The sequence below is a fragment of the Agelaius tricolor genome, unplaced genomic scaffold, assembly GCF_023055355.1.
Source record: "Agelaius tricolor isolate 1412-34295 unplaced genomic scaffold, bAgeTri1.0.p SCAF_12, whole genome shotgun sequence".
Classification (NCBI taxonomy): domain Eukaryota; kingdom Metazoa; phylum Chordata; class Aves; order Passeriformes; family Icteridae; genus Agelaius; species Agelaius tricolor.
In genome coordinates, this window is record NW_027269272.1 from 10,793,154 (window position 1) to 10,805,918 (window position 12,765).

General features: G+C 38.6%; 1 protein-coding gene across 1 annotated transcript in view; it reads left to right on the top strand.

Moving 5' to 3' along the window:
• The window catches only part of COL4A3 (collagen type IV alpha 3 chain), a 55,405-nt gene that overhangs the window by 17,962 nt on the left and 24,678 nt on the right, over positions 1-12,765 (top strand). Inside the window, exons 10-26 of the mRNA XM_071437530.1 lie at positions 766-828; positions 1,307-1,342; positions 1,455-1,496; positions 2,877-2,954; positions 4,372-4,434; positions 4,689-4,745; positions 5,069-5,113; positions 6,521-6,574; positions 6,953-6,994; positions 7,683-7,770; positions 8,120-8,155; positions 8,478-8,642; positions 8,839-8,931; positions 9,645-9,740; positions 10,091-10,161; positions 11,355-11,543; positions 12,414-12,582. Of these exons, the coding sequence (XP_071293631.1) occupies positions 766-828; positions 1,307-1,342; positions 1,455-1,496; positions 2,877-2,954; positions 4,372-4,434; positions 4,689-4,745; positions 5,069-5,113; positions 6,521-6,574; positions 6,953-6,994; positions 7,683-7,770; positions 8,120-8,155; positions 8,478-8,642; positions 8,839-8,931; positions 9,645-9,740; positions 10,091-10,161; positions 11,355-11,543; positions 12,414-12,582 (1,387 nt within the window). The remainder of the gene's footprint in view (positions 1-765; positions 829-1,306; positions 1,343-1,454; positions 1,497-2,876; positions 2,955-4,371; positions 4,435-4,688; positions 4,746-5,068; positions 5,114-6,520; positions 6,575-6,952; positions 6,995-7,682; positions 7,771-8,119; positions 8,156-8,477; positions 8,643-8,838; positions 8,932-9,644; positions 9,741-10,090; positions 10,162-11,354; positions 11,544-12,413; positions 12,583-12,765) is intronic.

Consider the following 12,765-nt stretch of genomic DNA (forward strand, 5'->3'; position numbering starts at 1 on the left):
ATGACTTAAGTGTATTATTTACTTAATATAGAAACAGTGTTTTTTACAATTGTGTCACTGATTTCTAAACCAAAATCAGTCAGTTTGCAGGCCAGTCAGATTGCAGTAAAACAGTACTTCAGGTAGGGAGGAAAACTGGTCACAGATCTATGAGTTTAGCCCTACGCATATGGAATAGAATAGTTCAGCTGGGAGGGACCTATAATGGCCATCAAGTCCAACTGCTAAAATTCCCATTGAAGACTGAACAGGATAGACCAGCTCAACTTCTAGAGTACTAACAAAGCAAAGACTGGTTCATATTTCAAGAATGAACATTTTCAGGGGAAGGCAGGGCTGACATTTCTTCTGACTATTGGAATAAACAGAGAGCATTAAATTAAAATAAATATTTTTATTTTCTATTTTCCATTTCTTTGAAAAAACTTTATAGGATTTATTGCATAGAATATTTGAAGGATTGAAAGCTTATTAGAGGCATTAATAGGACCATATGGATTATGAGTCCACATTTCTTAGAGGACCTGCTTACATCCTCACTTGAGTAGTTTAGTTTTAGAACAGATGTTTTCTCGTGTTTCAAAACATATGCCAAATAATGAAGCAGTGAGGAAGAATTATACTTCTGTGTTTCCCTGAGACAGGAGAAGGAAATTCAGAAGCAGAGCTGCTCCTCTGTTTCTCATTCACTTCATTGAATTTGGTGTTGTATTTTGCTCATAATCTTGCCATGAGATTGATTCCTGTTTCTTTTTTAATATGCAGGGTGCCCAGGGTGCTCAAGGATATCCTGGGGAACTTGGACCACAGGGCCCTCCAGGACCTTTAGTATGAATTTGTTTCACTTGTTACTTTGACCTGTGATTGTCCCTAAACCCTATGGAATTACACAGATACAAGTACTTGATTCTCCCAGACTTATTTGAGATCTAGACAGGTGTATGTAAAAACTGTTTTTCTGCACACATCTGATTTTTTTCAGTTTCTTTTGATTATTTTTATGCATGATAATTCCTATATTTTCAGAAGCATACCTTGTCCATGTAGGCATAAATTTTAATTTTCAAATAACTATCTATTAATTCACTTTAAACACTAATATGCATAACATTGAGAGATGCATATGTTTGCAACTATACTGTGTAAACAATCTGTCACCCGCTGACAATGGCTTGCAGTTGTAAAGGTGGAGGGGAGTAAAAACGGGATAGAAGTTCTGTGGAAGTTGGATACTTCAAAACACCTATATCAGAGACTTAGAAGATTGTAAGTTTTTAGCTGAGGATTTTTTTTGTGTGTTTTGTAGGGCATGCCAGGAAAACCAGGACCTCCTGGACCTAAGGTAGTCTCAGATTGGTAAAAAAATGAAAACTTCTGTTATGTGTAACATGAATCAACCCATGTTTAAGTGTTTGTAAAATTTAAAAAACTAACATTTGGGGATTTTTTTTCAGGGTCTTATGGGACTGAAAGTAATAGGAGCCAAAGGAAGGAAGGTAATTTCATAAGAAGCTTTAAACATTTTATAAGTTTTGTTTCTGTTTTCTGCATTTTCTGATTTGCTATGGTGAAATGCTTGGGGAAGTCCTGTAAAATGCAAATTTTCAGTATATATGTGGGAGTCTTTTGTTGAAAAATGAAAACATGGCAATGTTCCCTAAGGTCAAAATGTTTTCACATAAGAGCCAATGAGATAAATGTCTAGACAAAAGATTAGACACTGAAGAGAAGCCAGTAATTAATATTTATTAGCACATACCATTAAATTAATATATGTACTTTGTGTAGTGTTCCTAAATACTTATCTAAGCAGATAAACAGGGGTAAATATGTAGCATTTGTAATCTCACAAGTTCTGTCCAATGTATTTTCAGTGTCAGCCCTTGTGATACAAGCAAAACCCCCAGGTTTTGAATAAAAATTGGATAACTTGTCTTTCATGTACTTACTTTGTATTCCATGTAATTGAAATTAAACCAGGAATTATTACAAATGCCTGCATTGTCTCTCAGCAGCCAGCCTGCAGTTGCAGGACTATTACAGTTAATCTGAATATTCTTGCAAGAGATTAGCACATGTCACAATTATGCGAACTGACCTGCACAGATTCAGTTTTAACATTGTAATCACCATCAGGAATGTGCTAGGAGTTTCCTGGGGGGGGAAAAAAAAGCCTGTAAACCTGGTTATTCATTAGCAGTAGCTCATGTAACCATGGGACATCTTGCTTCCTTATGAAGGAGTGACACATTCTTTACTGTTCTGCTGCAAATTTATGCAAAAACCTTCCGGGCTTAAAATCACTGAAAATTGTGGATATTGTTTTGATGAGATCCACAAGAAAGATCCCACTGAGGACTTTGCCAGTTCTCAAAGATTCTTAACTAAAAGGTGCACTTCACTAGTTAGGTTGTCTGTGGAGGACACATGGAAGCTTGTTTTGTCTGTTAGCACCATGATTCTGTGATCTCCCTGGAATACCCAGACTGCAGTCTGGGGGATGTCACCAAAGACAGTTCACGTAATTTACTGATTGACATAAATACAGACAAATATTGTAGTCAAGGAGATATTTTTGCTTGATTCAAAATAGTTTTGTACCAAATAAATAGGATTAAAAATTTAATTTGTTTCCAGAAACTTTAAGAAATATCAGCATATTCATTTTTTGTATTAATCAGCTAGGGAAAGGTTAAGTCTTCCACATGTCTTTTTTTACTGGAATTTAAATGGCAAACAAAGGTAAGAGTTTACTGAATGTTTGGCTGAGTATAATGACAGAAGAATTTTCATGATATCAAAAGTATAGCAGTAGTAATTTGAAATAACAAAAACACACTGCTTGTGATTTGCTCTATTTTTCTTTTTCTTTCAAGGGTGACACTGGGTTAACTGGACCCCCTGGGCCCCCAGGAACTGTTATTGTGACGTTAACTGGACCAGACAACATGACGGTAGTGAAATTGTTAAACATCACATTCAGATAAGCCATCTGACTAGGTTCTACTTTGAGAGGACATTTTCATCTTCACTGCTCTGATAACATTTCCTTTTACCCATCCTAACGTTTTTCAGACTTGTTTAGTTAGATTCTAAATTCAGAGTGTCTGTGTGGAGCCAGCTTGGCTGAGCCTATGTGCACATCTGCACATGCCAGTGAAATGCTTCTTGCTTACCAGTACCCCATCTGCTGGAAATCTGAGTACATGAAGAGTAAATCACTTCTGCTTCACCAAATCTACATGGATGTTCTGAATGGCTATCAAAGCCACAGCTGCATTGACCTCTGGGCCTTGGCACTGAGACTGTCGGACTCTGAGCTACCAGAGTTTCACAAACGCTTACAACATGTTCATGTACATTTTGTAGTTTGTTTTCTCGTTATTTTCACTGAAACCTGAGTAATCATGGAAAGTGTTGGAAAGACATATGGAAGGAAATAGTCTGATTCAGCTTTAAATATTGCTTTGTGAATTAAAATTTTTGCATTGTGGCCTTATATAGAAATTAAACAGCAGTAGCTGATAGAATTGTAAGTATTCAAATATTAACAGGACAAGTCTTCTATGTGTTCTTGATTCCATTTTTCTTATGGAATTTGCATCTAATCTATGGAGTCAGCCAAAGTCCCTCTCCATTATATGCTGAAATAAAAGTGAGGTTTACATCAAGACTGAATTGAGGAGGGAAAAGAAAGATTGCAGAAGCAAGGTTCAGCTTTTAGGCACACCAGCTCTCCCTGTTTAGATCAAATACAGAGCACCTGGAGCACTTTCCAGTCACAGCTGTGGTGGCTTATCATGAGGTAATGGCAATTTTTCAGCAACATTGGGCATTATTGTTTAGAAACTTCTCAAAACTCCTTCCATAAATAGTTTGGCACATGAATCTAAGGAGGTAATAATTAAACAATGAAATTTGGCTTTACAGTGACTTTAGGATGTGGCCCAGTGGTGCTACACTGTAGTATAATCTAATCTTGCACCCACAGAGACAAGGATGCTGTAGGTAACCACTACAACTATGTCTGGAAGTAACTCTAGCTCCAGTGAAGCAACTAAGGTTTATTTGAGTTTGTTTCTTGTTGCCATTTGTGGGAATATTTACTGTAGTCCTTTTGCATGCAATCACAGGTAGGTTGTTTTTCCTAGCTCTATTCTGAAATGTGCAAAAACAGTTTCTTTTTCAAACATCACAGACTTAGGGAGGAGCACTTATATGAAGTTTCTGCTTATTCATTTGAGTAGAACCATCTCTGCTCAAAGAATCTTGCTGGTGACAGAAGGATTTCCTATTTGTAGAACCAGACTGAAATGGTAAGCATGGAAAAATCCAAGGCACTACAGTAAGCTCTTCTTTTCTGTGTAATAGGACTTGAAAGGAGAAAAAGGAGAAAAAGGATCAAGAGGACTCCCAGGGCCAATGGGGTTTACAGTAAGTGAACAAAAGTAAATCCCTTAAATCCAGATGTTCAGGCAGCATCACCTAGTAAATGCTATTCTTTACAGGGCAGTATTTGCACTAATTATTTCCACCTCTAGTGACAAGAATAGAACTAATGAATAGAATAAAATACCTATTAATAGCGTTCCAACTGTATTTTTTAAAGATAAAATTATAAAATATCTATTTAACTTAGAAAATGTGAATTTCAGAACATGAGTATCCTCAGTGTAGTTTTGTTCCAGGGGCCAGTTGGTGATTCCCAAAGCGAAAAGGGTGACCGAGGAGAACCAGGAGCACAGGTGTGTGCAAACATTGAATACATTTGTGTTAGTCCTTTGTGGAAAACAGTTTTGAACTACTGTTGCTGTCCAGTTTTTGTCTTGCTGCTACTCAGAGCAAATTTGCTTAGATTCAAAAGCTCTTTCCTGCAGTAAACTGGACAAGAGCTGGAAGTCCAGTGACTGTACTTACAGGAGTACTTTAAAATGAACACTTTAAAATAACCTTAATGGCTTTTTACAGCTTGCACAGTTTACAGTTATGTGCACAGTATCGAGTTGCTATGCTCTTTGAATATAATATCCTCACTTTAAATTGTTTATTTTACATTTTTCCTTTGTAGGGGAAGCCTGGAAAAGAAGGTCCCCCAGGTCCACCTGGCTTACCGGTAATGAAGGACGTTTTCTAAATGATTTTAAGCAATAGTCATCTGTTTATGACAATTCTGTCTTCCTGTCACAGCTTTTCTCTCATTGTGGAATGTGTTTCAAAATGTGGATTTGCATACACTGAAACATCTCCTTCATGCAGCTGGCCTTGGAGCACACCATGTCCTCACAGATTTATGTGCAGGAGAAAGAGGCTCTGTTCATAGATGTCATTGCTTCTATGTCAAATAAAAAGACCTGTTGCTTGCTGCTGACTGTCTAATGAGTTTGAGACACACTCCAAGTTAACCAAAATTTTACTGAGTTTTTTCTGGTTAATCACATTGAAATTTTTGCAAAAGAGTTATACCTTCCGTTTAACATAAATTGAGAAGAGAAATGAATAGTTTTTAATCACTAAGATCAAAGACATTGTTTTACAAAGAAAAGTTATTGTCAGGGTCGTGGCTGTGTTGGCCTGGAACAAGATGACTGATAGCTATTAGACTGTAATTTTGTCAACGTATAATTCTTAAAATATGCCATTTTAGAAGCAATATAGTCTAATTTGTGTACTGATTTAAAAGTTAGAATTGTTCAAATGTGTTTGAAATACTGTATTCAATTGGTAAAGTATCTGTTCTTTTTTACTTCAGCTCTACTTTCACAACATCATAAGAGTTGCAGTGACCTTTTAAATATCTTATCAAAATTCTTACTGCCAGAATAGTCCATTGCACATGTATCTTACTATAACATCATCTTTGTCATGCTAAAATGACCTTCACAGGAAGTCTAAACACATTCCAGTCTGACAAAGAATACTGAATGACAGACCACAAAGCTCCACTGCCTCAGCTAACAAAAAGAAAATTGTGTCATTGCTCTGTTCCCATTTCAGCTTTACCCACTAGCAGTTCATTCAACTGCATGAGTCTCCAAGAAGTCCCTCTCTCTTGCCTTTATTCACTTGCAGAGTGCCTTAGTCTGCACTGTTGTCCCTCCTGGTGCTGCTGATACCTCTTGAGGTCAGCCCCATCCCACAGACTGAGCGACTTCTGGGCGGAGGGTATAGAGTGGGAGTCTTGCATTGTGCTCAGTTTTTCCCCTTCAGAAATAATTTGCAGAGGGAGAACAGATCAGAGACTCCTACACTTGTGCCATGCAGAGCAGCTTCCCTTGGGACTGTTAGTGTGCTGTAATAAATGCAGGTTTGGATGGGGCACTTGCAGCTTTTCCTACAGACGTGGAGCTGTACCTCAAACTGGGTCTTTCACTGCAGTTTCTTCTCCTGAGCAAATTGCATTCACTTTGCCATCACCATGAAAGATTAAAGCTTTACATTTTAGATCTTCCTGTTGTCAGTGCTAAAAGATTATAAAATTATAAGATTATATCCTTATAAAATTGTGTACTATCACCTGCAGGGACAAAAGGGTGAACAGGGCAAGCCAGGACTGGCTGGAAGGCAAGGAGCCAAGGTATTGTCCAATTCTTTTGTTACTGCTTTTGAGAATGAGGTTTTAGGGTATGTTTGGAGGTTATTATTTATCACTGTGTAAATAATATGTCTCACTTGGCCTAAGAGATGACAAGTAAGGGTATCATGGAATAGGGAATGGATCAGCTGTAACAAACCATGTGTTTGAACTGGTGTCCATCTGTCTGCTGATGAGTCCTGTAGGTTTTGGTGTATGCAGCTGAATAGCTTTGTAAGGAAGAGACAGGGTCATGACAGACTGGTCAGGAACAGTTGTTTTTCTTTAAAGTTTTGAGCAATGTACTGAAGTAACAGCAGGTAAATGTTATTCCATATATTGTTTTTAATAAAAAAACCCTATCTCTGTTCTCTGATGAAGGGGATGAAAGGAAACCCTGGTCCACCTGGAGCTTGTGGTCAAGTAAGTATAAATTACCTTCATTTTTCTAAACCCTTATAATAAGAAAAATCCAAATTGTTTGCATGAGGCAATAATGGATGTCCTGTGATGCTCTAATCAGGCATGGCTTTCTCAAAGTACTGATATTGCTGTGATTCTCACACAGAAGAGATCTTCTTTCATATGGAATTGCATACAGTATCTGTGCCTTGGTAGACATCACCTGAATCCAGCACTTTTGGCAGGAGATTGAACTGTCAAAGAACAGCTACAAAATTTCACAGGAGTTAATATTTAAATCAATTTCTAATCACTTCCAGAACAGGGGGCCTTAATCTTAGAACTCTTTTTCAAGAAAGCAAGTTGGTATGAGTGCTGTTTCCCTGTCTAGTCATGCTGTCTCCCTACTGGCTTTCCTAAAGGCCCCATGTGCACCTAATAGAAACCTTCTGCCTAAATTGTTCAGGAGAAATAGCTTTGTAAAAAGCTGAAGTGTTTGTGATATTGACAGAGTACTAAAAAAACACTGCTGCTAATAACAATTTTGATTTTGTTTCTGGTTGCTTGTAATTAATAAGATCTTGTGGTGTCAGAGCATCAAAATTAGAATGAGATCAAAACATTGCTTTAATCAAGTGTTCAGCTTGAGGTACTGTGCTTCTCTCTTAATTCCTGCAACTCTTTCTTTTCTTGCCACCTTTCTCCTGAGACGGAGTATTATGATTATGTGGTTGGTGAAAAAGGGGATGAGGGACCCCCTGGACCTCCAGGACCAAAAGGTCAACGTGGCATGCCTGGTGAGTGGGATATCAAGATTACAATCTTCTAGTAAAAACAGTCCACTCAAAGAGCTTATTGCAGACTACATCTTCAGCAACCTTCTGCCTTTACAAGAATATTTCCTTGTAATTGCTGACTTGAAATGTATCCTGAGACTGATTTTTAACATTGTTTACCCTTGAAAATAATTGCCAGTATGCAATAGTTGCATGAGTGGTAGATGCCTACTCAAGCAAAACCAGATTCTTATTTTAAATTTTAAGCTTAAAATGCAAAGGATTAAAGTTTGTATTCAATGCTATTGAACAGTGACTTTGTAGAGTATAGAGTGGTTTAACTCAAGTTTTTAATACCTTGCTTTTGCAGGGCCACAGGGTCCTCCTGGAGCTGCTGGAAGACCAGGTATTTGCAATAATAAAATACATTGTTATTCCTGTCTGTTACACTGAATCAGCTTTGTCAAATGTTAATTTCAGGTGACTTTAAGAATATCTCTAAGTGCTAAAAAATTGTCATGCAAGAGCTTTGGTGGGTCAAGTACTCAGGTAAAGATAATTTTAAAATGTTTGTAGATTCTCACTTGGATTAATATATTTCAAGATAAAAACTATTTGTGAGATGAACTTGGTGTGTTTGTCTGTCACTCATTCCATAGAGTACTTTGCTTTAAAATGCCATTTCTTCTTTAACTCTGTTTTTTTTTTATTTTTTCCCCTTTGGTTAGGTGTGTCAAGACCTGGTATGAGAGGTCCCCCAGGATTTCCTGGGCCAAAAGGAACAAAAGGAGAGAGAGGACAAACTGGCTTGTGTATAGTAGGCCCTCCAGGACTGCCTGGTATTACTGGCAGGCCTGGTTCTGTTGGATTGCCAGGTCCTCCAGGAGAACCAGGTACTTCTAGTTGCAGGTGTTTTTTATGGGTAGCTCTCTCTTTTAAATGAATTGTTGAGTATCTCAAGTTGGAAGGGACCCATAGGGATCAGAATACTGTTTCGAGCTCATCTCTGCAACCTTTTTCTCCCTTAGCAAGTAGAGAATTGTCTGAATAATCTGTGATGTAATGGTGCCATGCTCATCTCATTAACAGGTAGAGTAACATTTGGAACTGGCCTGCCAGGACTTCCTGGAGAGCCAGGGTGTACAGGACCTCCAGGACCTCCAGGAGATACTGGCATGAGAGGTCAGTTTCAGATAACTGTCACTCAGAAGTAGAAGTAGGTACAATCTAGTAATCCTCATGGATTCTCATTAGATTTTTTAAAATTTAATTTACCTTTCAAATCATTTTCAGACTTTGAGTTTTAAGATCATTCATTAGGGACAGTGAGATGTCTTCCTCCCCTTACATCAACTGAAAGAGCAGTGATGTGCCAGTGCTGCACAGTTGTACAGAACTGTCTTCACTGGAAGCAGTTACTACAGACTGGTGGAGCTTTGTACTCTGTTATGTTCTTGCTGACATTTCATCTCTGAAAGATGCTGCAACTTCCACCCACAGGAGCTGCTGAATCTCTTTGCCCTTTGCTTGTCATTAGAATGACCCTGAGTGTTGCAGAGCTCTGTTACTTGGAAGCATATGTCCCTTACATACTCTTAGAATCTGGCTTATCAGTAAAGTGACTGTATCTAAATTGTTTGCTAAAATTTGACTTGAAAAAATCAAGAAATTTAAACCAAATGTTTCTGTCCCTTCAATTAATTGCAGTCAGTTCTGATTGACTTTCTGACCACAGGTAATTTAGTACTGTGTTAGAAGTGATCTTCCAACAAAATTAAGGCCATGATTCTACCACTCCTGGCCAAGAAGTGTTAGCTATAACAAAGTAAGTAGCACATAAGTTAACCTTGAAAATTATTTGCTGTGGAGCAACTAATGATATATTTTCATTCTAGGTGATGATGCTCGTGTGTGTACTGATTGTAGCTACATTCCGGGAATGCCTGGTCTTCCTGGTTCTCCTGGGCCTCGTGGTCAGGATGGCATGCCTGGTAAATTATCTTGTTCCTAACAGGATAGTAGGAGTACAAATGATTTTGTTTTTAACATGAGAATCAGGTGTGGGCATGTCTGCAGCCTGCAGTCCTTGAACTAACCCTGAGGTGGTGGTGAGTGTGAGAGCCTGGGGCAGCTCGCTCTGCTGACATGAGCACAAGCCCTGAAAGATGGGAACTCAAAGTGCTGATAGGCTTTAGGTGCAGCCTCAAGCCAGCTCAGTCTATGATGAGTAGTCAATGTAACAATAGAAACATTGAATACTGGGTGCAGTTATTGGAGCTTGTCAAAATCCATGTCTTTGTTTTCATTTTTCTTTACAAAATATATACTGATTCTTTTGCAGGTAGAGAAGGAACAACAGGTCCAAAAGGTTCTCCAGGTTCTCCAGGAACACCAGGGCTTCCAGGGGCTCAAGTAAGACTGGCTTTTCAGATTAATATTCAGATCCCACAAGAATTATTTCAGAGAAACCTCATGGCTAGTGCTATGTGCAGTGTCATACTGGGTGATCTCAACAGGTTTTTTTCCTGTAGTAATGAATGTGTCAGCATGGGAGGCAAGGCTGAGAATGTGATGTATGGCTCACACAGCTTTACATGAGCCTGGTTGCTCAGTGCAGCAAGTTAGCCCAGGCAGTGAGGCAGGTAAATAAATACCTGTGTAATTAACCTGTGCTGCACTTCATGGTGCTGAGGCTGCTTGTTCTGTCTGGTATGGGTAGTCTATAATTACCTTCTATTCCTTTATGTAATTCAATAGTCATGGCAGTGGCTGTAAAGCATATGTGGATTTTTGTGTGCTGTGATCTTTGTCAGACTTCTTACTTCTCTTGTTTCCTGCATACTCAGGAGTTGCTAAAGCCCCAGCTGTGCAGAGAAACTTGCTTCTCATCATACCCTCTTCAGGGGTGCAGAGGACACTCCCTTGAGGGAAGGGTTATGAAGAGGGAAGTCCGCCACTTGCTGCCACACACATGTCATTTGGTTGTGCTAACTTGTGCCTATAGTAGTAATTATTTATGGGAAAGTACAGCCAGTGCTGTCCAAGAAAAAAATCATGCACAAGTATTCATTGTGGTGGTTGCTGTACAGATGCAGAATGAGTCTGCTAACATGCTTTGCCAGAAACCCCCTCAGAGCTCATGAGCCCAAGATCACTTGAGCCCAGTGTGCTTTCAGCTGGGGTAGTGTACCCACTTTGTAACCTGTGGGGGAGAGAAGGAAGAGAGGGAAGTTAACTATGAGCAGAACCAACTATGGCATTCAGAGTGTCCCTGGGGAAATATTCCAATGTGGAAGAGAAATCTCTAGTGAGTGCAGCACTAAAGTCCTTCTTTTTGTGCCGTGGTTTTACTCATTCAATTATACTACATTATTCCTGTTTGTAGTAGCATAAACGAAGTGGTAGTCTTGTCAAAAGTAAAAGCAGGAGAAAAAGAAAAGACAAAAACCCCCAAAACCCTATTTATTGAACTATGCTATCACAGAACATAAAAATTAGAATTGGGAGAACCCCTCTGAGGTATTTAATTCTAAAACAAAAAAAGAAAACTTGAAAACAGATGTCATACATCTAGCACTGAAATTCTTTTGACAACTCCATCCTAGGGACCTCCAGGTTTTAGAGGAGATCAAGGTCGTAAAGGATCAAAAGGTGAACCAAGATATGTACATCCAGAAGGGCCAAAAGGTGAGCAAGGAGATCCAGGAGCCAGGGGAGAAAAAGGAAGAAGAGGTTCAAGTGGATTTCTGGGAAGACCTGGCTCTAAAGGATCCAAAGGTTCTAAAGGTGAAGAGGTGGGTGTGCACTTTTTGCAATTAATATGGAAGTCATGGAAACCTAAGTCTGTATTTTATTTTGTACGACAATCTGTTTAATCCACACAGATATTCCAGCTGAATATCCCCTACCTGACTGAGGGTACTGTCCTCAACTCTAACAACCAATATACATGAAAGAATGAGAGGAAATATTCTGATGTAATACCAGAGAGAGATGAGGCCAGTATAGGTACAAATTGCTGAAAAACCTCAGCAGTCTAGTGAGATTTTAGTTTGGATATTGATACTTGAGCATTTTGTTGGATTTCAATGATGGATAAAATCTTTTTAGAAAGCATTTTCCTGACTACTTATAATGCTTAATAATTCAAGTACTTCCTGTTCAGTCTTTATGGATTAATCTTCAGTGAGAACTGACCATAAAACTAGAATTGTTAGGAAAGAGCTCAGCAGAAAAAACCCTAATAATTATTGTTGTGTTATGTTGGCTGAGAAACTGTTAACATGTGTCAGATATAAATGTCTCTAAACGTGAATCCACAGAATTCAAGGAGAAGCAGAGCTGATGTGGGTTTGGATTTTTGCTAAATGTGTTTTAAAACAGAAGGAAAGTGTACAGTGCAACAACACAGTGATTGGAAAAAAGTCAGGCAATTGTATTTATTTGTAGTATTTCACTCTTATTAGCCATCTCTCTGTAACCATTGATATTCAAAATTATATTCATTTAATCACAAGTAAATCAGAGGAATTTTTTTTTTCTGAAATTATCAGAGTTACACTGTTAGTAAAATAATACAAGATTATAGTCAGAGAAATGGGAATTTTGTTAAGAAAGCTGGTGTGGAAAGGAAGTAATTCTTGGTATACATGTGTAACCATTAGGGATTGGCTGGAGCAAAAGGAGATAGAGGACTACCTGGATTGCCTGGTGGAATTGGGCTTCCTGGAGAAATGGGGCTTCCTGGACTGGCAGGTTATGGACCACAAGGAGTAAGAGGTTTTAAAGGCTCTAAAGGAATACCTGGACCACCTGGATTACCTGGAGAAGCAGGTTAGTAACTTTGCTATTTTACTGCATTTTACCTATGTTAGGGAGTACTAGATTAAAACTGGAGAGATAGATTGAAATCAAAGAAATGATTTACTAATTTGGGAACACAGCTACAAAAACCCAGAGCTCCAGACACTGCAGCTAAAAACACATGCCAAGGGGAGCAAAGACCAGCCACAACAT